The sequence below is a fragment of the Osmerus eperlanus genome, chromosome 7 (genome assembly GCF_963692335.1).
Source record: "Osmerus eperlanus chromosome 7, fOsmEpe2.1, whole genome shotgun sequence".
In the NCBI taxonomy this organism is placed as follows: Eukaryota; Metazoa; Chordata; class Actinopteri; order Osmeriformes; family Osmeridae; genus Osmerus; species Osmerus eperlanus.
The window spans coordinates 13,312,593-13,336,849 of record NC_085024.1 but is presented as its reverse complement, the minus strand read 5'-3'; the positions used below and the strand labels follow the sequence as shown (position 1 = coordinate 13,336,849).

Below are 24,257 nucleotides of genomic sequence, written 5' to 3'. Positions count from 1 at the left end.
TCAATTATTTGTGGTGATGATGTCATAGACATGATGAATGCTGCACATATATAACTGTTACTGACATAACTGTTCAGGCCTCACTCATTATACCTTATATTTTGGTTTCCTTCAGTGTCAGACATGAAGGAATGTTTTGATATGAGTAAACACCCTCATACAAGGTTAGTTCAATAGAATATTTTTGTCAGCTAATCATTAAATTCAATAAAAAAACAATTGGTCAACCAACCTCAGTCCATTTTATTTCCCCCAGCAGCAAAAATCTCAAACATTGAGAAAGTGGGAAAATTACAGACAGTGGTCACAACAGAGGAGTCTTTTCAGAAGACAACATTACTGACCTGACCATTTGAGTTTTTGCAATGTCTTTTCTTGACAATCATATATGGTCAGACAGATTACAGTCAGGTCATAGTGCTATAGATCACATGAATCACGAAAAAAAATCAAGAAAAATGTGCGTACAGAACTAAACGGAGTGTGCTTTTAAGCTTTTGCAGGTGTCTTAATTTCACGAGTGCATGGTTTATTCATAATACAAGTTAATATGACCTTGTTTAAGGATACTAGCAAATGTGTCAAGGGTCAAATTATGTATTGTAAGAATTTATTTCTCATCATCTTCAGATCAACTTCTTCATATTTATAGTCTTACATCTTAAATATAGATTTTCAAATTTGACAGAATCCCATTTTAAAGTGTAAAAAAACTAGTTTAACAAGCAACTGCTCAACAGAATTACACTGAGGACATCTAGTGTCTCTTGGTTTTATATCAAATGGAAGCATGAAGGTATGCTTTAACTATCATATTAAAGGCTCATAATAAACAATAATAAAAGTCTTAACACAAGTCCAACATGTTTTCCAAATTTCAGACAATCCTTCACTTGAAATCACACTACATAATTTAGTCTGATTTAGACGTAATAATTTTTTTTTTTTTTAGAACCAATATTTCAGAAAAGCTGGTGACTTTAATGTCCAGACCATGGACACCTAACAGAAGCCTCTCTTTTTGCACAGTATTTTTCAATAAAAATATATTTTATGAAGTGTCATCTTCAATGTATTATAGGACATAGCATACAAGCAATGCAATCTGTTGCTATTCAAATCAAATTGAGGCCGGCAAAGAAGAAAATATGAAGTCAGATATTAAGTACAGTAAAATGTTCAATCTTTTTTTTAATCATACATTCAGTTGGTGTGTTGTCCCAGGTTTGGTGCTGAAGTGGTGTGAGTAAAGATTGAATATCTGCTGCGTTACAAGTTTAACACTTGTACCTTGTAACATGAACGTGCATTTATCCATTCATCCAAAGAAAGAGTCCTCAATTTAACAGTGCACTTAGCTTAAAGGGGACAGTATTAGTGCGATACACAGTGCACCGAAGGGTACAAAAAAGGCAATGAATCCACTGTTGGTGGATTGGTCCATTTTCAGGAAGTAGCCTCCACATCCATGTATATCAAAAGTCGTGAAATTTCAATGGCCAGTTTACCATCTCCACCTCTCCTAACCCGTTCTTTGGCATTTTTTAATCGTATACTGTATTTTACCGTTAAAAATAGACAATCGCTTCGTTTGTGAGAAAATGGCTGCCAACGTTGTCATCTCATGTCTTCCAACACACGAAAGCCCTTCAAGACAGACACTAACTGAGTCATTTTCAGGCAAATCCAACCAAAGTGAGTCACAACTTCTGATAAGGCTTTTTTTTGTGCAACTATGGAAGCGAGGCTCCAAACAGAGTCCAAGTGTAGTGCTAAGAGTCAAGTCAGTGCTTGAGGGGCATAACAAACTGGGGGCAGGACTTGTTTCCTTTGCAGTTCACATAAACCAAGTCCTTTAAGCAGAGTGTCAATTATTTCCTATAGTTTGTATTCAACAAGGTGTGACAGTTGCAGACACAGGCATTGGAAAGAATCTATTAACCCTTGTGCTGCCTTCGGGTCACATGACCCAAAGGTTCATAACGAACCATCGTTGTGTTTACCCAATTTTACCCAATACAAAAACAAATAAAAATTATTTTCTTTTAACCATCGCAATGTGGGGGGTCTGAGACAGCCCAACGGTTAAAAGAAAATGATTCACTTTGTTTTGGTATGCGGTAAAGTTGTCGCAATACGACGGTGGGTCACAATGACTGATGGGTCAGAATGACCCGAAGATAACACAAGGGTTAAAGGTATTCAGCTAGGGTGAAGCTTTGGGGAGGAGTGATTAAAATTGAATAAAAATCTGTGCTACTCGCATCCTTTTCACATACTAACATCTTAACACTGTACTGGCCTGGGATCTCATTAGAGTTTGGATGATTTGTCAGTTCACTCTAGTAGTACTTCAATGATCCCCAGAGACACTGGAATCCTTATTTTCACTTTGTTCATCCATCGTGACCATGTACCTTTAACCATCCATAATGCCTCAGGTTTCTTGAAGGTCACTTTTGCAATGACCCGTCCCAACTCTGCTCTGAAACACTCCTTAAGCCGTCCGGCTCACTTCTCAGCACGAACAGGACATTGTTGAAGGGAGAATGATTTTGATCCCAAATCCTACTGGAGAGCCTCTCTACCTCTCAGGTGGGTCAATGGGACTCCTATGTAGGTACGTGGTTCTGGGGAATCCTAGAATTTTGGGTGATTTGGCAGATGTCCAAACGTCAAACTAGTGGTGTTGAGTTGAGGGTTCGACCTTGGGAAGTCCGTATCGGAGGTAAAGGGGCACGTCTGAGTGTGAAAGGGAATACAGATATAAAAGAGACAAATTAGTCAAATCTGACACTCTTATAAATGATTATGTGTAGAATATAACTGGAATTATGGCAAATTCATCATTGAGGAACATTAAAAATGGGGAGTCAGGTGGCTGAGCGGTGAGGGAATCGGGCTAGTAATCCGAAGGTTGCCAGTTCGATTCCCGGTCATGCCAACTGACGTTGTGTCCTTAGGCAAGGCAATTCACCCTACTTGCCTCGGGGGAATGTCCCTGTACTTACTGTAAGTCGCTCTGGATAAGAGTGTCTGCTAAATGACTAAATGTAAAAATGAATTCTACTTTATAATTGGTCCTTAGTACTTACTAGAACTAGAGCAAGACACGTGATCTTTTAAAACAATTTCAGTACCTGGATGGGAGGACTGTCACTGCAGGGCCTTTGGGTGGAACTGGAGTCAAACCTGCTTCATGTTGTAGTTGGACACCTGATGTTGCATACCCAGAGTGGCTGAGTTGAGAAATGGGGTCCAGAGGTAAAGGTTTTCTGGGTACTGGTGGTTTAGGTGGTCCAAGGGTCTGTAAAGAACGTAATGGCAAATGAAAAGATCAAAATATTTTCTAAATGGATTTAATACTGCATGATTTTCATGTCTCCCAAAGATGCAAGATAGACACGACAGCCACATTTAAAGCAGACCAACCAAAGATCAACTCTGTAAATGACAAGATGATTAGGCACGTTTCACTTATGACTAAATTCATTCCAGTATTTTGTACTTTCACCAGATCTCTATACAAAATACTACATGCTGAATGAGTGGAAACCAACACAGAGAGTATGATATGCAAATACAACAATAAACATCACTATCCTATATATTATCAACATCTAATTACAAAAAAGTAAAAATAAATAAAAAGAATATCTCTTTAAATAACAACCAAATTTAGAGCTGTTGTATTTTAAATTAAACCTTCTATTATACCTTCAAAAATTGGAAATTTTGAAACAAGATATTCCTTTTAATCACCATTCTGTATTTGCATAATGTTATCATTTCTGCAGATTAAAGAAAACTAATAAAACTAATATTGTAAATGAAAGCATGATTCATTTGATTAAAACAGCCAGTGCAACCACAACCATCCACATAACCCCAGCACATCCAAAACAAGCAATCCATTACATCTACCAACAATTTAGTACACACACAAACACAAAGAAGAAAACACCACTGATCAACCTATTAACCCATCTTTCAAAATCATTGGGTAAGAAGCCACCATTGTATCATCAATCAAGACACGTCAACAGCAATGACAAGCCACTGCACATGTGATGATGCAGGCGGCTCTACAGCACATGCTACTCTGGTACCTGGCTGCCTGTGACAACAGGGTCAGGGGGCAGAGGCTTGTTTGGAGGATCCGGACGATTAGAAGACGGCTAGTGTGGCGAGCCGCGAGCGCAAGAGAGACAATGAAAAAATAGACAGCAAGAACAGAGTGAGGCTTTGATTTTGCACCAGGAAACCACATTGGGACCAAAGGGCATCACTGTTTACCGTCCATCTTATTCAAACTTTTGGAAACACAGATGAATACAAATTGAAAACATTGAACTTATATCTAATCATGCAGAATCTTATTTTATGAGTCCCAAATCATGAACACACTTTATTTGTATAAGCCTTTATAGATAATCTTGTGATTAGTTTAGTTTAGGAGTGATTTTGCAGATTGAGGAAAAACCATATTAATTGGGCTCATTATGAAGTATTATCCAGATAAAATGTAACCCAAATCACATCACTTCACAAAACAAGAACATGATTATTGTACATTAGCCAGCTCCATGCATTATAAAAAACCTAGGTAGGACATGCAAAAAGCTATTTCTAAACGTGAGTTTAGAACAGTAAGTTTTATTTGGTATGGATACTATCAGGTTCTAGAAAAGTAAATTTAGTGACTATAGGTGACTATCAGAACAGAATAGCATCACTACTGACAAAACGGATTGAAAACAGGTACACTATTCTCATGTGGATAACCTTGGTCTTCAAGTGCCAGGTCAACTTATAAGTACAGATAGGGGTTAACTTATAGGGGTCAGATGGCTGAACAGTTAGGGAATCGGGCTATTAATCAGAAGGTTGCCGGTTCAGTTCCTGGCCGTGTCAAATGACATTGTGTCCTTGGGCAAGGCACTTCACCCTACTTGCCTCGGGGGAATGTCCCTGTACTTGACAAAAAATGTGAATGTAAAAAAAGAAAAAGACTAAATGTACTTACTGTAAGTCGCTCTGGATAAGAGCATCTGCTAAATGACTAATGTAAATGTAAGTACAGACATGCATAGTGATAGGGTTCTAGAATAATCTATATGCTGATTATTTTGTGGAATACTTAGTAGTTTAATCCATTGCACCTGGAGTGCACAACTTAGAGTGTACGCCTGTTTACGACATACTGAATAGCATTCATGAAAGGCTAGGGAGGTTTATCCACTTCACATAGAAAAATGCTGAGTTGTACATATTAGCTTAAGAAAACCTTACAGTCTATTTCCTAAAAAAAAACATTCAGTAGACTAGTCTGTGCTGAGCATCAGACATGATGGAGACTTGTCTTGCACAAAAGGGGAACCAGTTATTTAGAGTGGTTTCAAACCACGATTCTCGTCTCATGAATGCTGGTTCACTGAACTCATGCTTTCTCTCGGAAACCAAGGGGCAGATTTAGAATAGGTTGATCTATCTAAAACCCCTGCAGATGCATCTTTCCTGTCTCTACATGTGAAAGCTTATATGACAGGTGAGTTCCGATCTAGGTTGGTTTACAAAAACATGCTGTGTTATAGACAAAGACACCGTCAAACATTTCCTCTGGCAATTTAATTCACTGAGACCTAAAAACATTTTTGATATATTTAGAAACTACTGGTGATTATTTCAACCTAAGATTTAATTTAGGTTAGAGAAAAGACATAATATGCTATATTATAGACCAAGAGTCAGAGGATCATTCTTGAAACCACTGCTATGGAATGCAGCTACGGACAGACAAGGCCTCCATCACCAACTGCAACAACTGACAGTACCTGATTGGTTGGGAGCTTGGGGTCAGGGGGCAGAGGCTTGTTGGGCGGGGCTGGCCGTTTAGTCAGCTGAGACAGCAGAAATTACACATATGAAGTAGGAATTTCCGGTGAGTTGAGGACCATTGTCTTGGTACCCTCAAACGTCTCTAAACAATTGAAACTGGAATCATCGATTCCATAAGAATTGTACGCTACCATAAAAAGGTCACATGACAGTACAAATGGTTTCCATTTCCTTAAAAAAAAAAAGCATTTTATGCATAGCTGGATACCAGGCAAATGATCACAACTATGATAAATTGGGTATACACAGTCATGTCTATAGTGGCCTCAGAATATTTAAGTTAGTGTGTGCCTGTAAGATTAACAATGATCAGTCACTATGTACTCAAGCTACCCATCGCCTTACACTGACAGGCGGAGTTACCTGGAAGTGCTTTAGGACAGGGTCAGGGGGGAGTGGCTTATTAGGTGGAGCAGGCCTGTCATTGACCTGATAAGAGGAACATAGGAAGCAAAGCATATATCGACAGCCATTAAATGACATGCACAGGAAGCAGGCCAGTCAGACTTTCAGGGGTTAGGTTATGATTGCGTATTGTCATTCAGGGGTCAAACGTGTTAATGGAAAAGGTTATGAATGGAAAAGTTATAAGTTATCGAGGCAAAGTATGTGGGTGATGATAATTCCCTTTGGTCAATTTGAAAAGGCTTCAAGTGAACCCATTCCTTGCAAATAACTCAACTAACAAGGACAATTTGCCACAGGAACCTGTGGGATGAGACCACACGTGTGAAGAAAAACATGTGTGAAGAAAAACAAAATCACTCTCTAAACACAATCTGTCTGTTGTGTGTCAGTAAACACAAACTGGGACGCAAACCAAAATCACATGTAAAACCTGAGGTTTCCAAGTTCCTTAAACCAGTTTAAAAGAGAAGCAGGGACAAGGCCACGGTACCTTGCTCGAGGGTGGTGTTAGCGGCATGTCACTCTGGCGGCTCCAGTGGTACCTCAGAGGTTGGACCTGGTCTCCATTACGGGAATCCACAAGCTCTGTGGCTGGGGTTCTACAAAAACAACACATCTTAATTCACAAAGATCCCAAACAAATATATAGAGGTTTATAAGCTGGTAAGGTTACTTAGGATTGGCCCCAAAATTATACGATACCACGTATCGGAGTCAGATGGCTGAGTGGTGAGGGAATCGGGCTAGTAATCAGAAGGTTGCTAGTTCGATTCCCGGCTATGCCAACCAAATTACGTTGTGTCCTTGGGCAAGGCACTTCACCCTACCTGCCTCGGGGGGAATGTCCCTGTACTTACTGTAAGTCGCTCTGGATAAGAGCGTTTGCTAAATGACTAAATGTAAATGTATATTCGGTTCCCATTCTGTGTTTCATTTTAGCTGTGTTTCATTCTAGATTTCACACTTCCCTTTTTGGAACAGTAACTTGTAACTTGGTTCTGTTGGCCACACTGATCGGAAGTGTCTTCAACATGAAACGAGGTATGTAGAGCCGTTATCAATCATTCAAGATGAGGTATGAGTGAATTAGTCCAGAGAAATGACATGAATGAAACACAGCCCTGGACATTACTAAAAGGAAAATGCCCATAAGGGAATGACAATCAAAGCATGGCACATTGTGCTGCCTACACTACAACACCAGACAAGACAAAGCTTGTCATTCTTATTGCACGTTATTAGTCATAACGTGCAAACTATCAACAAAATAGAGCAGCAGCTAAGTCCACAAGCTTCTTGATCATCTTGATCCTCAACCAGTACCTTAAAGCTTGCTGGCGAGCTAATGCCAAGCCCCAATTCTCATAATGGGCCACACTGACCACACTAGATCATGGATGGGAAAAACACTGTTAACTTTAACATACATGCATTACACAACTAACAATTTCATGACTTCAGTTTTCAAGTTCAGTAATGGCCAGTCATACAATCTGTGGTAAAGTCGACGTAAGAATTTTTACGTAAAAAGGCAAAAAGGGTACTCCAATGTATGACTTGTAAACAGAATAGGCAGGGTATTGTCTTTCAAAACAGTGGACGAACTAACAAAATCACTTCCATTTAACCCCAGGCTTACACTGCAGCAGTGGGCAACAGTCGGTTCTTACCGACTCTGTTGGCGTCCTCCGGCCTTGTGAAAGGGGCTGCTACTCCCCAGGCAGATGAGGCTACGGCGACAGCGAGGGAAGCGCAGGGTGAGGAAGAGGAGCACCACCGGTAGGACGAAGAGGAAAATGACCAGCAGGGCCACGCGGGCTGGGTCCGAGTCTGGAGATAAAGAGATGTCATCCACCAAACAAAGTGATGAGTTCAAATGGACGCGTCACGCTAAAGAAAGGACTATAGGAGTTTAACAGGAGCTTCGTTTACTATGAAGGTCTTACCTTTGGGTGCCCTGGCAGGGCCACTGTCCACACTGCCACCATGGCCTGTATACAGACAATCGGGTGGAGCCCAGCCTACGTCACAGTGACAGTTTTTGTTGCTGTTGCACACCTGGGAATAGAATATGGTTGCTGTTGAGGACCTTTGCGAGTTTACCCACACCTTGGTCAAACACTTAATACATTTACATTTTACATTTACATTTAGTCATTTAGCAGACGCTCTTATCCAGAGCGACTTACAGTAAGTACATTTGGTCTTCTTTTTTTTCATTCCCCCGAAGCAAGTAGGGTGAAGTGCCTTGCCCAAGGACACAACGTCAATTGACATGGCCGGGAATCGAACTGGCAACCTTCAGATTACTAGCCCGACTCCCTCACCGCTCAGCCATCTGACTCCTTAATACCTTTTCCATTGGTTTTATTGTACTAGTAACTCAGATCCCTCAATCATTTGTAGTATATAAAGAATGGCATTAGATTTAGATGGACAACAACCCCCAACATCCTGCCCATTAAAGAATAGACCCCCAGATAAAAGAATGGTGTCAAGTTGACAAGCTCACCCCATGTCCGTTACACTTGCTCTGGCACTCCTCCACCCCGAACACAGACACATCTTGGCACTTCTGGTTCCAACAGGCCTAGAACGCAGTCAGAAGAACTTAGGTAAGGTAAGAAACTTAGGTAAGGTAAGAAACAATTATGTGTAATCTACTGTCATTCTGCAGTGATGGTTTTGGGATTCAGGTGATGGCCCACCTTGCCAGAACCACAGGCGGTGCCCTGCGCCACCATGGCGGGGTCCGAAACATCATCGCCCAGATCGAAGTAGGTTCCCCGGCAGACAAAGTCGCTGTAGTTGAGGCGGACTTTGGTGGTCAGGATCTCAGCGTTGGTGCCCAGCAGGGGACGGTCATTTCCTCCCTGGCACTGGATCCTCCCACAAAACACATCCCTGTGGAGAAGAGACCTGGGTTGAATCTGCTGCTGGAGTTTCCTCAACAAAACATTATAATCACAACAAGCTTTGAAAAACAGGACAGTGTGTGTACAGTGGTGCTAGATTTGTGATAGCTGGCTGTGTCTAGCTTGGCTGAATAACCTGGTACTTACGAGCTAGCGCATGGGATGTAGGATCCGTTGGCCAGCTGACCACAGTTGCCATATTTGTTGCCCTGTTTGTTGACTGAAGAGAAGCAGACGGCTGGAGCTTGTGTGGCATCTGGAAGTCAGGAGAACATAACAGTCATGAATGACTTGTAGAAACAACAGCAAACTTGTCTGAGCAATGCCTCCTGAATTTCTAAACCAAATAATCCTGCAACACAGCAGCCGGAATAACATGACATGACATACAAACTCTTCCATAGGTAATGCTGTCTAAGTAGTCTTTCAATTCACATGTCAAAGGACAGGATTCAGTGCTCCCACATTGCTAGCCAGATGTGTCACTGTGTCCTCAGAAAAACCGAACACTCATGTCCTCACATTGACAGCAATACCAGTTACTGTGTCCTAACGAAAACTAACACAAGTGTACCTACGATGACACGATACCAGTCAGTGTGTCACGAGGCTAACTCACTCGGTCCCCACAGCATCTGACACTGGCCCTTGAGGCTGGCGCACACTCCACTGTGGCAGCAGGAAGTGCCTTCCTCGCAGGGCTCCCCGTTCTGCAGGAAGACGTTGGGCGGGCAGTATGGGGAGCTGCCGGTGCAGTGCTCTGGGAGGTCACACTCCCCAAGAGGCTCCCGACACACCCAGCCACCCGCACGCAGCTGGAGGATCCACGACGAGGGGGAGGAACAGGGAAATCACGGACGTGACTGGAAAGAACTGACGTGAGGAGCCATTTTGGCCCAAATGCGTTCAGAGGTTCGATTGGGAACGACTGTGTGTTTGCGTTTGTGTGTGTTTGCGTGTGTATTCCGTAAATAAAGGATTCAGCCAGACGTGCCGACCTTGCAGTTATCACAACAGATGCCATCCGAGGAGCACTGGGCCCCAGGAACCAGTTGGCACGTGGTGGCGTTGCAGCAGGGGTCGTTACACTCCTGAAAAACAGAGGGCACCTTTTACACACGACACGACTGACCCCTGAGAAGTCGAATGGGGACAAAGAGCCTTCGCCATGCCATTACTCGACAGTTCCCAGGGGGGAGGTCTCCACTCGAAATACATCTCATTCAAACAAGAGGATTAGCCCGAACACTCTGGAGAGCAGCACGTACATCCAGGAGGCCGCAGTCACACTGCTCCCCCTTCTCAACGTAGAGGTTCCCACATCGCGGCCCCCCCAGGAGCTCGTCTGGCTGGGGCACGTTGAAGAGGCACATGCCCCCTCCGTGGAGCAGGCTGAGGGAGAGGTCCCGGGCACTGCAGCTGCTGAACAGCTGGCCCGGCATGAACCTGAGGGAATAGAAGGCCAACAGGTCACTTGGCTTGGTGACCTTTGGTGGATTTTCAGTTCAACAGGTCATCTCAAACCAGTCAGGCGTGGTTGTGTACAGTTGGTGTTGACTAGTTTTGAAACAATAGTTGAGTGATATATTCGGTCTGCATTTCCTATTTACACGTTTGGTTCCACATCCAGTTCCAGTACAAAGTGCAATTCGCTTCATATCCCATTTAAGAGCTTTTGTTTGCCTTTTTTCTTAAGATATGCTGTGTAAATAAAACATTTCTTTTTGAAGAAGATACTACAATGATGCAAACATAACTGAGAAAAAGTTGCTCATAACTAAGCTCATAACTGAGCCAACGTTTCCAATTGGCTCCCCTTTGACACAACACAACATCCCACCCGCCTGATCTCCATCAAAAACACTGCACTTTGCTTTCGACCGACCCCATGGCACACAGCCTGGGCGTCGCGCCCCACAGTCGGAGCCTGCTGAGGCAGAACCTCCCGGGTGCTTACCCAGTCGAGGGCTCCATGATGCAGCCTCCCAGACGGGGCTCGTTCTGGCACTGGCACCTCCGCTCGGCCGTGTCGTGGCTCATGCCCAGGTTGTGACCCAGCTCATGGGCCACAGTGGAGGCCACCCCCAGGACGCTGACCAGGTGATCCTGCCCATGCAGAAAGAAGTTGTCGGAGTGAAAGAGTGAGAGCGAAAAGAGATTCGTCCGGAAATCCATTACAAATGGAAAATTCACCCCCTCCCAGAACGTTACAGTTGGTTCTGTACTAGCCATGCATGAACGTCCAATAGCTTTCAGTATGTTTTAAGGATGAATAAAACTACGGCTGATTGATCCTACCACATTGACTCCTCCCGATCGATCCTTGGAGCACATGGAGGACTGGGATGCCATTCCGACTGTGGTCCCATCAAACGATTCACCCCTGGAAGAAAGAAGACCATGCCAACGTGCTATTCAGTTTTCTCAGTGAGTTTCAAATGACATGAAAAAAAAGGCTCCATTTCACTTTTCTCACATGACCAGTTGAGCGTTGTCATGGCGTAGGCGGGGGAGCAACTCCCGGGTCCGCCACTCCAGGAAGCGGTTCAGGGTGTCGGTGGGACTTTTATCCACCTGGATCTTGTCCTGGTCGCTCCAGATCTCTAGCCCTGTCAGAGCCACGCGCACGTTCAGGGGTCTGTAGAACTAGAGAGCGGGGGTCCAAGCAAAGGAATTTTGCACACTTTTTAAACTGTATCCAAGGTTATGGTTGATATCATATATGTATTTTTTTTTTTTCAATCAAGGAAGGCAAGAGAACATATTCCATCTTCAACTTTTTCAATAACTGAAGGGCAATCTTACCCAATCTACTTGGTTGGCAACATCTAGCAGCCTATAAATTATGGTTTTGTTGTTCTTTTGATAGTTTTGGTACTACAAAAGTATAAGAAAAGGCAGATATTAGAAAAGGCAAATATTAGAAAATCATGTTAATTATAGTATAATTGTATCACTGATCTTAAGACACTAGGGGGCATTATCCTTCAATGGATTGTAGGTAAACCGCAGTCGGTTCCAGTCTAAATACAGTGTTCTGTCGGTTTCAAATGCTGTACTTTGCTCATCTTCAACAATGAACATGTTCAATTTTCAGTACTATTTATCACATGTGTTACCTCTTTGTGGTCAGCAACAAGCACTAGCTCAATGTACTTGGTCTCAGAAAGAATGTCTCTCTTACTCTGTTAAGAAACACAAAAATGATTCAGAACCAGCATCTGCCATCAATATTTTAGGGATGCCATTTATTTATTTATTTATTTATTCACAACCACTAAGGAAATGAAACAGTGGCCAAAGATCACTCTTGTACAGGGACAATTCTTGTATATGGTCATCCTCTCTCACCCTGTGTACGTGTGGTACAACGTGTAGGGGGGGTACAGGGGTGTGGGAAACCCCACAGCCTCCCAGCCCGGAGCTCTCCAGAGGTGTGGTGGGGAGGAGCAGCAGCATGCCCTCTTCCTGTCCCCCTCCGCTCTGCTCCCCGCTCTCCTCTGCCTCGTGGTCCTCCTCTGGACGGAGCTCGAAGCTCAGGGTGGAGTTGATGGCCACGACGCCTCTGGAGGGCCGAGGAAAGACACAGGAACACAAAATGCAAAATGGCGGCTTACCCCAAAATAAGCGGGCGACATTGCATTAGAGGACACAAGCAGCGCAAGTCAACAAAAGCTTTCTCTGCTCAGTCTGTGTGGTATTTTCGCAGTCGTTGTCAACGGCTTTTAAGATAATTGTTTTTGCGAATGTACACACTTGGGCATGTTTTAAAAAGGCCTAATATCACAGCTGAGATCACAGGGAGCCCTCCCACGTGAGTGAATCGTGAAATAATCCTCTTCTTTATGTGCAAACAACTCCAAAGAAAAGATCCCAAATGCTTTTTATTTTCCCTCCAAGGTCTTTAACATATCCCCAAGGTAGCCCAATAAAAAGGACACAGCATTAAAACACTGGCGGATTCTTAAAAACGGCAAGATTAAGAAGGGATTCATTAGACTCATTAATTGGGATTGGGTTATGGAGCAATGAAAAGCTGCTGAACGGATTATGGACCCCCCCCCCCCACACACACACACACACACACAGAAAAGAAATGCAACTATTAAGTGGCCTTCTGAGAAAACGGGTTCATTTAAATAACAATCTCCAACAAAGTGTATGAAAGCGATTTACCCCCTGATGGACTGATTAGGAAGGATAAAGCTTGCACCTGTGGTAAGTATGCCCACACTGTTATAACTGCATTAACTGTTGCATCACAGGGAATTAAAAACATATGCAGAGGTCGTTGTGGTGACCTTGCAGGTCAGTAAGGTTCTTCTGACGGCCATAACTTATGGATTAAACTGCTTGAGGTCAGTGTATTTACAATGTGAGTTGATGTGCCAAAGAGCTTTGCGATCAGTTGCGTGGAACTGCAGTGCCCACACAAGTCTACAACTTCACAACCGTCTTGGAAAACACTATATAGGTGGCTTACCTAAGACCAGAGCACGTGCTGACAGCCACTCTGGACTTAGAGAACCCTCTCACTGTGCCATGGTAGTAGCAGTGTGTCTACAAGACAGAAAACAGTACAGAGTACAGAGTAGAGACTGTTTCATGATTTTAGCATTTGGGATTAGCCCTCAGAGCCACATTTGAACAGAATGCATCACAATATTTTCTGTAACTCAATCACAGTAAAGCCGTAACTGTAAAACTGCAGTTCCCTGTACTCACCACATGGTCGACCTCCACGGAGACCCCGGTTCCGTTGGGAAGATAGTAGAAGATGTTCGGAGGCTTGGGAAGAAGATCACTACAGGAAGAATACAAAGTTCCTTCAGTTCACTTCCTGCAGTCTGAAGGTTGTATTGCTCTGTCTAAACATGATGAGTGGGGTTTTTAGCAGTGACCTCCTCCCACTCCCCCTACTTGAAGCAGAGCAGCGGAAATAATGCATGGTATTTCCTTTGGTTGGTTTTCTGACAGATTAGAAGATATAGGTAGCTATATAACTTCCCAATCAAACTTACTGGTTCTTTTCTAGGTCCAAAAAGTAGAGGATGTCCCCGACTTGAAAGCCAAACTGCAGTTTTTCTGGGTGACCATTCTGTAATTAAGAACACGAAATCCAGTAGTGAAACATTTATCACCAGAGATTCTCAAATGAATAGAATTAGTTTCCTATGGTGGGTTATTGGTGGGTTACACTGGTTACACCATTAGTTGTACCCAAAATGACTAATACTTAATACTTCATCCAATACACTTTATTTCCACACTTATTTTCTTCTTGACCTAGTTTAACAAATGTTTTTTAAGCATTTGTGTCCAGTTACTTTGTGTCATGAAAGGCTTACAGCCAAAAGCAGACCTAAGGTGGCAAAGTGGACCTTGGATTTTTAGCAGTAACGTACTGTACCACAACAACAGCTAAGAACCACAAAAACAACATCTCATTAACCATGATAGTAAACAGGATTGGACTGTTAGGTACTCTGTATTTTTACAATATTAAGAACACTGTAAACAACTAATTGTATGGTTTTAAAATGACCCTCTAAACCCAGAATAAATAAATAGACTAAAATGTGGGTACCTTTGTACAAAAACCACTGCAAGAATATATGAATCCAGTTATAGTATAAATGAATAATTAAAAAACACCAAATGTTTTGAAAATCGTGAATACAGCCAGATTCAAGCAAGCAGCACGGCACCTTTAGATATTTGCTTATGACCACTTTTGAGAAGCGATAACATGGAGAAGACTGCTAAACCATCCCAAGACTCAATGGGGTGACAGAGGATAAGCTCCTGTCTACCTCAAATGATTTGGCCTGCAGGCCCCTTGTTATCCAACACCTAACTGGATATACTGTAAACCTCTTGATCCGATCAATCCTCAACAGGCACAATGGTGCAGCTCATCATACATCAGACCCTACCCGGTCCAAAAGGGTACAACTGCTCTGAGTCAACAGCCCTTTTACAAATGCAAAGCCCTTTTGGAGGGAGAATCTTGTGCCACACCAGAGTTGGAGCTGAAAAATGGGATCTTATTGACAGAGCGTGTCAGTCCACAACGGGCCTAGGCACTTTCCCAGTCGCGGTCGTATTCAGGATTTGTCTATCCATAACGCTTGTATCGACAAAAGTGTCCAATACTTAATCGTCAGTCTGCAAACGTCACACCTCACGGTTTTAACTGCTGAATGCATACTGCGACCTAGAGAGCCCAGGCGGGCCACAACATCCCTTTTTCGCTGAATCGGCCGTTACAAACGCTTACACGTGCACGCTGTCCACTAATTCTACTGTCTGTTAATGCGTACAGCCAGTCCTTGATCGCCACTGTTAAGCACATTACTGGGCATGAAAGTGGCCGGGGGAGCTGATTGAGTTTGCTGACTACTAGGGGTTGCCCCTTCCCCCTCAATGGGTAAGGAAGAGGGAGCAGGTTGTAAATGGACTTCCCTTCCCCCCACACACACACACACACACACACACACACACACACACACACACACACACACACACACACACACACACACACACACACACACACACACACACACACACACACACACACACACACACACACACACACACACACACACACACACACATCGACACAAATCCCCTCCTTTCTCTCTGTGGAGAGGCAGAGCCTCATAACGCGGCTTTCCTTTTCCCGACACTGCACACTTCCCCCCCCCACCTCCCCACATGCACACTAAGGTCTTATGTCTATCCACCCCACCCCCATCCACTTCCATCTAATTGCCCCCCCCCCCCCCCATATCTCTCAACACCTCTTCCTGCCATTCTGCTGCTTTTCTGCGGCCCGGTTTGAGCCACTCCACCTTTGAAGAGGGGGCGCGAGCGAAGCGCTTCCTGCTGAGAGCGCCGGGCCACGGCTGCTTCCTCGCTTTCTCCGAACGGCCGGGCGGGCGCAGGAACCGCGGAGGGAGCGGGACAGGGAGCCCAGGCGGAAGCAGGGGGGGGGGGGGGGGGTGGGAGGCGGCCTTGCCAGGGAGCTCTATTAAATCTCTCGTTAGAGATAACGAACACTAAATGGGAAATAAGAGGCTAGCCCCATTGTGGACTGACTAACAGTATTGTGTGTCGGTGCCTGGTCTCAGTCATAGCTAATTAAATGTGGATTACTCGAATCAATGTAAGCTGTATAACGAGCATGCGTTAGCATTCTAGAGCAGCTCCCATGCAGAACATCCTGTAGTCTCTGTTAACCAATGCTGTTTACTGTACAGTATTCATAGTGTCAACTGTGGATTCTATTGTACAGATTGCTAACATTGGGTTCTATGGGAAGAAAGGACTCTCGACACAAGAATCCATTAAATTGTTAAGATTTCACGAGGTAGAGCAAAATATGGCTGGTCTATATCTAGCCACTATAGTGTTTATAATAATCAGAGGGCCGGGTGAGGTCATTCACCATATGTAAAAGGAGTGAGATGAAGCTATGTTGGGTGGGTCTGTGTTTTTTGTGCTGCCAGGGCAAAAGTCCAACGGGTGGCCAACAAAGACTTCAGGCTCGTTGGGTGGAGTTTTGGCTCTGTGGGCAAATATAAAAACAAAACCAAGCATTTAACCACGCATAGGAGTGAGAGAATGACACAGTGTGGAAGAGTGTGGGTTCAGCATGTGTGGGAGAGAAAGAAAACACGAGGGAAAAAGTTTGCGTACTGTGTCCTGGTAGAAACACCCCAAAGTGAAATCCTCCTGTGCCTCCTATCCCTTAATGCTGTTGATAAGGACGCTGGATGACGATCCATCGCTTTGTCTCCCCCGCCTATATATATATATAGCGCTGCCAAAACGAGTTTCCTCTGAGGAAAGGAGACACAAGGAGAGGAGGCAAGCCCAAACTATTGAGACGAAGGCCAAGGGAAGCCATTAGTCAACAGCTTCTGATTGCAGGGGGTCAGAGGTCGCAGTAGTAACATGGCTCACTTCCATGGCCACATCTGGTCGAGGCTTTAATGGGGGCTCACGCCCAGACATCTGGAACTTTGCCAGTAAAGACCCCACCCCTCCTCGGAGCTGTTTCACGCTCTGTCTCGCCCTCCTCTTTCTCACCTCTTTTCTACACCTCTTTCGACTCCCGGGTTCATTGCCATCACTTTAGCATCATGATCTTCTCTGGATCCCGTCCTCCCTTCCTCCTGGTGTCTTCTTTCATGCTTCCCATCTGGCTCCACCCTCCTCTGACGGGGTGTACCGCTATTTCTCTCCTCGCTTTCCCCCCTCGCTCTCTCCCCCAGTCCCCTCCGTCGAGCCTCAATGCCCCTCCAATCTCCCCTCTCTTTCTTTTCTTCCTCCCTTTCTCTCTAGGCCTCTACGTACCCCTAGGCCTCCCCCCCCCCCCCCGCCTACTGCTGTCCTCCGCTCCGCGAGTGAGGTAATGTCGCAGGCCCGTGATCTTTAGCCAGTAATGAGATGAGCTCACCACATGAACACCGGGGCGGGGTTCATTCGGGGGGGAGCCGCCCCCGCGACCATGACTCAAGAAGAAAGAAAGCGAGGGAGGAGGGGGACGAGGAGGGGTGTAACAGAGGAAGGGGGAGAAAGGAAGGGAAAGGGCGAGCCGCGATTCCATTCCAGCTCCAAAAAAGAAAGGAGAAAAACAAAAAAGACAAAACAGACAGGGACGGAAAGACAATCAAGACCGGAACTGGGAAGTCCGTCTCCAGTTACTTCTCGCTGTCCCTTTGGGGTCTCGCTCTCTTTATTTGGTCAGGGGAGACTTTGCCGGAAACCTGTTCATGGATTAGTGAGGACTGAGGCATAGGCTGTTCGCCTGTTTTATCCTCTGAACAAAAAGCTCAAGTAGGAATTGGTGATTTCTCAGTCAGGCTGAACGAGGGTGCTTTGTTCGTCCTCCTGCTCTCACGCCAGAAACACGGAAATCAGAGGCGCTGCTGGTTTGTTAGCTGCGACCATCTCGTCTCTGTGGGGAAGCTTGTTGATGAATAGTGCTGACAGGCTGGATTGGACACCCCAGGGTTTTTCGATATGAAACAGGTGCTGGTGTGAAGGCAGGGGATGCAAACCAGGTGGCACTGCCACTGCACATAGCTATGAATGACATCAGGTGTAAATGACCCATACTGACACATACTAAGGTCACTGAACCTGAGATTAATCTATCTAGGGAGATAGGTTGGCTTGGGTTAGTCTGGGTACTAGTCTAGGGGTTTGTTTCTGGAAGGATAATGGAATTTGATATGGAATCATTATAATCCATCTCAAATACAACAGTGATAACAGATATCTCGCAGTCTGATTTCTTTTCTTCTCTAAATTGTTTATGTAAAATCTCAAATAAAACTCAAAGCATTTAACCCAACCAAATCTCCAAGGAATGGGGTTCTGCTCTGAATTAGGAGTTTCACATTCACTCAAACTGTGTGAAAGTGCAAGTGAGTCTGCATGTTAAAACGTCAACATGAAATTTCACTCGCAACACGAAGTCTTGAAATACAATTACTGAGAGAACACACTGAAGCTGTCAAGCGGAGAGGAATAATGTGACATTGACCGCGGAGTCACATTTGCCCAGTGAATAACCCACATAATCAGCATGATCTGGTTATCCCATCAGACCCCCTGGGATGGGCTTAGAACCACACCACACTTAACCCAGCTCAACGCGCCACGTCACACACACACACACACTTTCCCTTCATACTTAAGATAAGAGAGACACCCCCTGTAAAGCCTACCCCTCACACACACGCCATCACCCCAGACAATGAACATACCTAGATTTAGCCCTATCATGGTGTGTGTGTGTGTGTGAAGGAAATCTGCTATCAGGATTCCCTTTTTAACACCCCCCCCTCCCCCATTCATTCACACGCATGGCTGTTCCCGTGGCGGGCTGTAGAGTAGGGGGATGGGGGGGCGGGGGGGGGGGGATATATATGCTTACGTTCAACAGAGCGATCAGTCCCTGAATTAGAAGAGATAACCTTCCTAATCCATATTACAGGGAAGCTCCCTGCAGCTTCCTACACACCACCGGTGCACCTGCTGAGAGTGGAAGTGTGTGTGTGTGTGTGTGTGTGTGTGTGTGTGTGTGTGTGTGTGTGTGTGTGTGTGTGTGTGTGTGTGTGTGTGTGTGTGTGTGTGTGTGTGTGTGTGTGTGTGTGTGTGTGTGTGGGTGCGTGTGTGACCATAGCAATAGGAGTTGTAATCTGAGTATGTTTTGTCTATTGTTGTGCATGGTTGTTGCTACTAAAGTGTGTATTTTGGCTATTTGGAGACACTTCCACACCCACGTGTGTGTCTATAGAGCCAGGCTTAGGCTGGTAGGCAAATTCCCCCCCAACGTGGTCTCTATTCATAGTATTGTGAGGAGGTGAGCACTGTATCTCAACCCAAAAGGCTTACTCTAAATACAGGCTCATAAATAAATTGCATAGGTTAATATGCTTTTTGAAATTCCACCAAAACTGCCTATGCAGGTTATCTGACGAGTGTTATTTCTGTTTAAAACGGTCATTGTGTATTTAAAATTTTGAATTTGCTGATAATCCTGCCCCCCCACCCCCCAAAAAAACAACACAAAAAAGTAAACCAAAAGTTTACTTTTTTAATGGCTAGACTCTGTACCCCAGAACCGCTTGCCAGACTTTGTTTTACAAATGATGCACTTAATTCGGTTCATGTTGAAAGAGGTCATTTGCCCTTCCCGGAGGCACAGCACTGTTCAATAGCGCACATTTTCTTATCTCTAATATCCAGACTCCCCAAATAAACTTTGCTCCCCATTGGCCTGGGAGTTCAGTGCAGTAGCCTTGTGTTTGTATCAAAGAGAACCGATGCAAACATTATGTGTGTCTCTGTGGACCTTCTTGAACTCAACATTTGAAGCATTACAGGGACGTAGAACGAACAAGGGTCCACCAATTCTCTAGTTTCCGCCGCGCAAATAATTAGTCTACAGTGATTATATCGGTATGTACTTGCTAACTTTCTGATTGCTTTCAAGTAAATGGACTCAATCGTAAATGATGATGTTTAATTTAGGGAAGTGCATTCAGAGGTCACGGTAGGTCACTATGGGCCAGGTTTGGCGTGATTCTTATCAGTTGAATAGCCTGACTGTGTAATCCAAAGGACAGACATTGTTCTGTGGATGGGTGTTGATATCGGTAAAGGGACACATTTCTGAGCGCACACACAGCTACCCACCCACCCCACCCAGGAGACACCGATCCCCACCTTTCCTCTCACATTTGGAAAACAATCTATAAACGGGTCCTTGTTGCCATGGTTTCCCTATCCGTTGCAAGTGATTCACACCTCAGCTTTATTGGGACTGTAACTTAACTGTGAATGTGATGACTACATTACAAGTAAGAAACGACTTCCAGTATTCACCAACAACTGGGGGGAAATCAGTGTACAAATCAACCCGTCAAGTACGCACAGCGGACAGTGACTCACAAACGAGTCACAAACCATGTCTGTTTCTGCTGAGTAACAGTGGGGAACTTGGTTTTTAATTCAACCCATAAACAAGCATCTGTGAGCCTCGATGGAATTGATCGTCTATCGTGAACTTAATCTTAATTTTGTGTGTGTGTGTGTGTGTGTATAGTATGTGTGTGTGTGTGTGTGTGTGTGTGTGTGTGTGTGTGTGTGTGTGTGTGTGTGTGTGTGTGTGTGTGTTTGAAGGGAAAGGAAGGCGAAGGAAATCTGTTCTCTGCCTTCCTGAGGAAGTAGGCACGTTGACATATATTACAGGGAGCTTCCTGCATGAAAACTGTGATCTGAAGAGGTGTGTTTAGGGGGAGGGAGAGGGTGGAGGGGGGCACTTTAAGAGGACGGGCACTTCCCATGCAGCTGACAGGAGGTCTGAAATCATATCCTGAAGAATTCCCCTTTTTTGCCCACAGAGAAGCTAAGCATCAAGTGACCTCAGAATGGAAAAACAGCGTGAAATCGACATTGGTATAGGGGAGTAGGTGGAGACAGTTTAAGACAGCACTCTGTTGTTTGACATCTGAGTTCCTATGGTACCCATCAAAATAGAAAGGAAATGAACCTCCGACTCCAAAAGCAATAGGCCACCTACTGAGTTAACAGCTCAGTCAGTTTTCCATCATGAAACCTCAGGGTGTGCATCACCTAAGACTTTCCACTGCATGGCAAAGTCAATTAGGTGGGGTTGAAGTCTGTCAACTCAATGTCCTTAAATCAAGGGAATTTCAGGCTCAGTGGTGACACAGGAGAACCTGCAGCTCCAGTTCTGAGTGAATGCTAACCATCATTCAGTACCCAGCCACATCCAACCACCTGCAACCACACGTTTCACATGGAAATTCCAAAGTCTGTCCAGTCAATCGAGATACCTTGATTAGCGCACCATTGTACCGAGATTAAACTTACGGCAATGCCATCAGTCGCTAGCCAACACGGCACAATCCCACCTGGCTCGACTTGGAGAACTCATATGAGTGTGTGTCTGTTATAAAGTGCTGTATATACAGTATAAGTACTGGTATCTCTGCGTCAGTCTCACCTGCAAGGCTTCATTCAGGGTTTTCTGGTGACCGTCCACCACCACGAAGGGCCGGGTCCTTTCCAGCGGCAGCCCCTGTCTCCCATGCTGATGCTCTGGGCCTGTGGACAGGAAGACAGGCAGGATCCACACAGGGTTCAGTCCCAGGTGTCCAAATGGTTCACATTCAGTGGTCCCACTGTTCCAGGAGAAATACCACTATTCTTGCTCAAAGCTACAATCACACAAAATGTAGATAAGAACAATTGCCATGGTGAAAGCTTCTTTCAAATGACTAGTAAGCAATAGTAATTTACGCAGAGGATTATTAATATATGCAGAATTTTATCGGGTATTGGTGTTAACTGAAGAAATACAGGCTAGGCTACATTTTAAAAACAGAATAACAATGAAAGTAGGCTACATCACATATAATATGTGTGTTGTGTATATTATAGCACAACAGTGGCCATATTTTTCTATAACGCTGAGAGCAGGGGTCCTCTAGACCTGGGCAGGGTGCAGTACGCTGCGTCCCGGTGCATTGTCATGAAGATCAGTGTGAGATTCTGACGTCAGAGCAATCCAGAAACACTTGCTCTATTGTTGCAAGGCGAGGGATGCTAATGCTAAAAGCCTGACTCACAACAAGCCATTACCCAGTTTTTAGCTAGCCTCCCCATGGGACTGTGCTAATGCTAGGATCAAGTAAACCATGTTCCAATAGGATATCTTTAAATGTTTTATAGTGATGGTAAACACTGACTAGGAAATGCAGGAATCATCATATATTCATGTAATAGCTTCAGTATGGTACAGTGGCAAAAGGTCACTATCTAAACTGAGCATTGCCTAATTATTGATATCAAAACTGTGTTGTGTGTTATTTTGACAGTGGTTTGTTCTCTCTTCTTTTGTGGTCTCTCTGTGTGTGTGTGTCTGTGTCTCTCTCTCTCTCACACACACACACACACACACACTCACTCACTCACTCACTCACTGATGCATGCATTACGACTAATGTAATACAAAAAGACTGTGTGGGTCTCCAGTAGTAGAGCAGTTTGCTCCTTGGCAGGCAGCTGGTGAGCTGGGATCACCAGAGCATCACACCCACTGCCAGTCAGACACAGAAGACCCACACACACAGCACTGCTTCGAATAAATACGCTGATTTTGATAGAGTTGGGGGTTTTCTGTGGTCCTATTATGAATGCAAGAGTATGGTGTTTCATACTGCATCCAGTGGTAAATGTTATTGCCATGTAGCAAATGTTAGTCTGGACAATTGAGTATAACACCTCAAATTTGACAGGACAACAATGGCCATGCTTGCCAAAGCTACAAGGCTTTGCCAAGTCTTGTACAGACTTGTGTCACAGATATGGTTTTTATCACTTTGTAAAGGACAGAACCATGTGATGCAGAGGAGGCTATGCATGATATGTTGATGTGATAATCCCAGTCCTCTCCAACAACTCGAAAATGCGGTTCTAATCTACTTCCACTATCTGAAACTGTCAAAACTACTGCAGTGCACTTTTGAAGTCATACAGACTTGGTTCAAGGGCAATTTAAACTTGAAACAAATACATTGGTTAGTCTCCTCTCATTATACTTACTTAAATGTAAGGGATGAGATGATTCTGTAGGTGTGTTCGTGCTGGATACGTCTTCTTGGGGAATCTCAATACCCGTTTTACTGGACTTGGAATAACTTTCTTCCAGGATAAAATCCTGCGAGTCAATGTTGTCCAGTACTCCAGTAGCACTGTTACTTGGTAACGTCAATGTTTTAGAGAATGTTACACAAAATACTACTGTCTGAAGGAACAACAATCTTTCCAGCACCCGACAAACAAACATCATTGCAAATATCAAAAACAGCTTTGTAAGGGATTCAGATGGACCCAAAATAAGGCAACAGGTTGTATCAGAAGGTTTACTGTGGCTACCTCACTGGGTCAACTGCACTGGTAAATTTCAAGGGAAAATCCATCATAGATCCAGTGTATGCAGACACGCGCAGAAATGTCTACTGGGCTATGAAAAATTTGTTTTTGTAGGACAGGTATCAGATACGATAATGTTTCATATTTCACCTGTCCCACTACAACGTCCCGCGACAGGAATGGTACGACGTACGTAGCTCAGGCTACCGCAATTCTTCCATCGTCCGAAATTACCGCACCGCTAACTTCACGCATACATTTGACCAGGTTCTACGCCGTACTATGTGCACAGGCTTTCCAACTGTTCTCGTTATTATTTCGCAGTCAATACCGAAACTACTATTTCGAAGGACAGACGAGGTTGTACGTTTGAACCATGAAGGCACCAGCCGCTCACTGAATGTTTACAGCGATGGTGTAATCGCATTTCACCTAGTACAGTCACACAGGCGGGATTTCCTCTTGGGTTTTTAACTCTTTACTGCCTGCCCATGCCATCTGACACCCATCTACATAGAATTCATTATTTATAGAAAACGCATGAATTAAAATACCAGC

General features: G+C 44.3%; 1 protein-coding gene across 3 annotated transcripts; it reads right to left on the bottom strand.

The window, feature by feature from the left end:
• Positions 1-219: 219 nt before the first annotated feature.
• On the bottom strand, positions 220-24,143 carry adam15 (ADAM metallopeptidase domain 15). 3 transcript variants are annotated; one of them, XM_062464998.1, is made up of 23 exons: positions 23,370-24,139; positions 21,769-21,869; positions 14,243-14,319; positions 13,947-14,025; positions 13,705-13,781; positions 12,573-12,786; positions 12,341-12,406; positions 12,027-12,098; positions 11,698-11,867; positions 11,520-11,604; positions 11,179-11,327; positions 10,490-10,667; positions 10,220-10,312; positions 9,841-10,036; positions 9,369-9,477; positions 9,015-9,210; positions 8,819-8,896; positions 8,253-8,364; positions 7,977-8,136; positions 6,797-6,905; positions 6,262-6,327; positions 3,141-3,307; positions 220-2,742 (listed from the first exon to the last, which is right to left on the bottom strand). In XM_062464998.1, exons 1-23 carry the CDS (start codon positions 23,614-23,616, stop codon positions 2,676-2,678), a joined length of 2,868 nt encoding a protein of 955 aa, XP_062320982.1. In that variant the 5' UTR covers positions 23,617-24,139; the 3' UTR covers positions 220-2,675. The 3 variants fall into 3 exon arrangements, with proteins under 3 accessions (XP_062320982.1, XP_062320983.1, XP_062320984.1); XM_062465000.1 differs by lacking the exon at positions 220-2,742 and adding an exon at positions 4,110-5,900 and having other exon boundaries at positions 3,173-3,307; positions 23,370-24,143; XM_062464999.1 differs by lacking the exon at positions 6,262-6,327 and having other exon boundaries at positions 23,370-24,137.
• Positions 24,144-24,257: the final 114 nt, after the last annotated feature.

Coding starts and splice junctions, on each gene's coding strand:
- adam15 (XM_062464998.1), bottom strand. CDS start 23,616: ATGATGTTTGTTTGTCGGGTGCTGGAAAGATTGTTGTTCCTTCAGACA. Junction 10,037..10,219: donor TCTGTTGTGATAACTGCAAG/GTCGGCACGTCT, acceptor TGGATCCTCCAG/CTGCGTGCGGGTGGCTGGGT. Junction 8,897..9,014: donor CCGCCTGTGGTTCTGGCAAG/GTGGGCCATCAC, acceptor ACTGCGTTCTAG/GCCTGTTGGAACCAGAAGTG.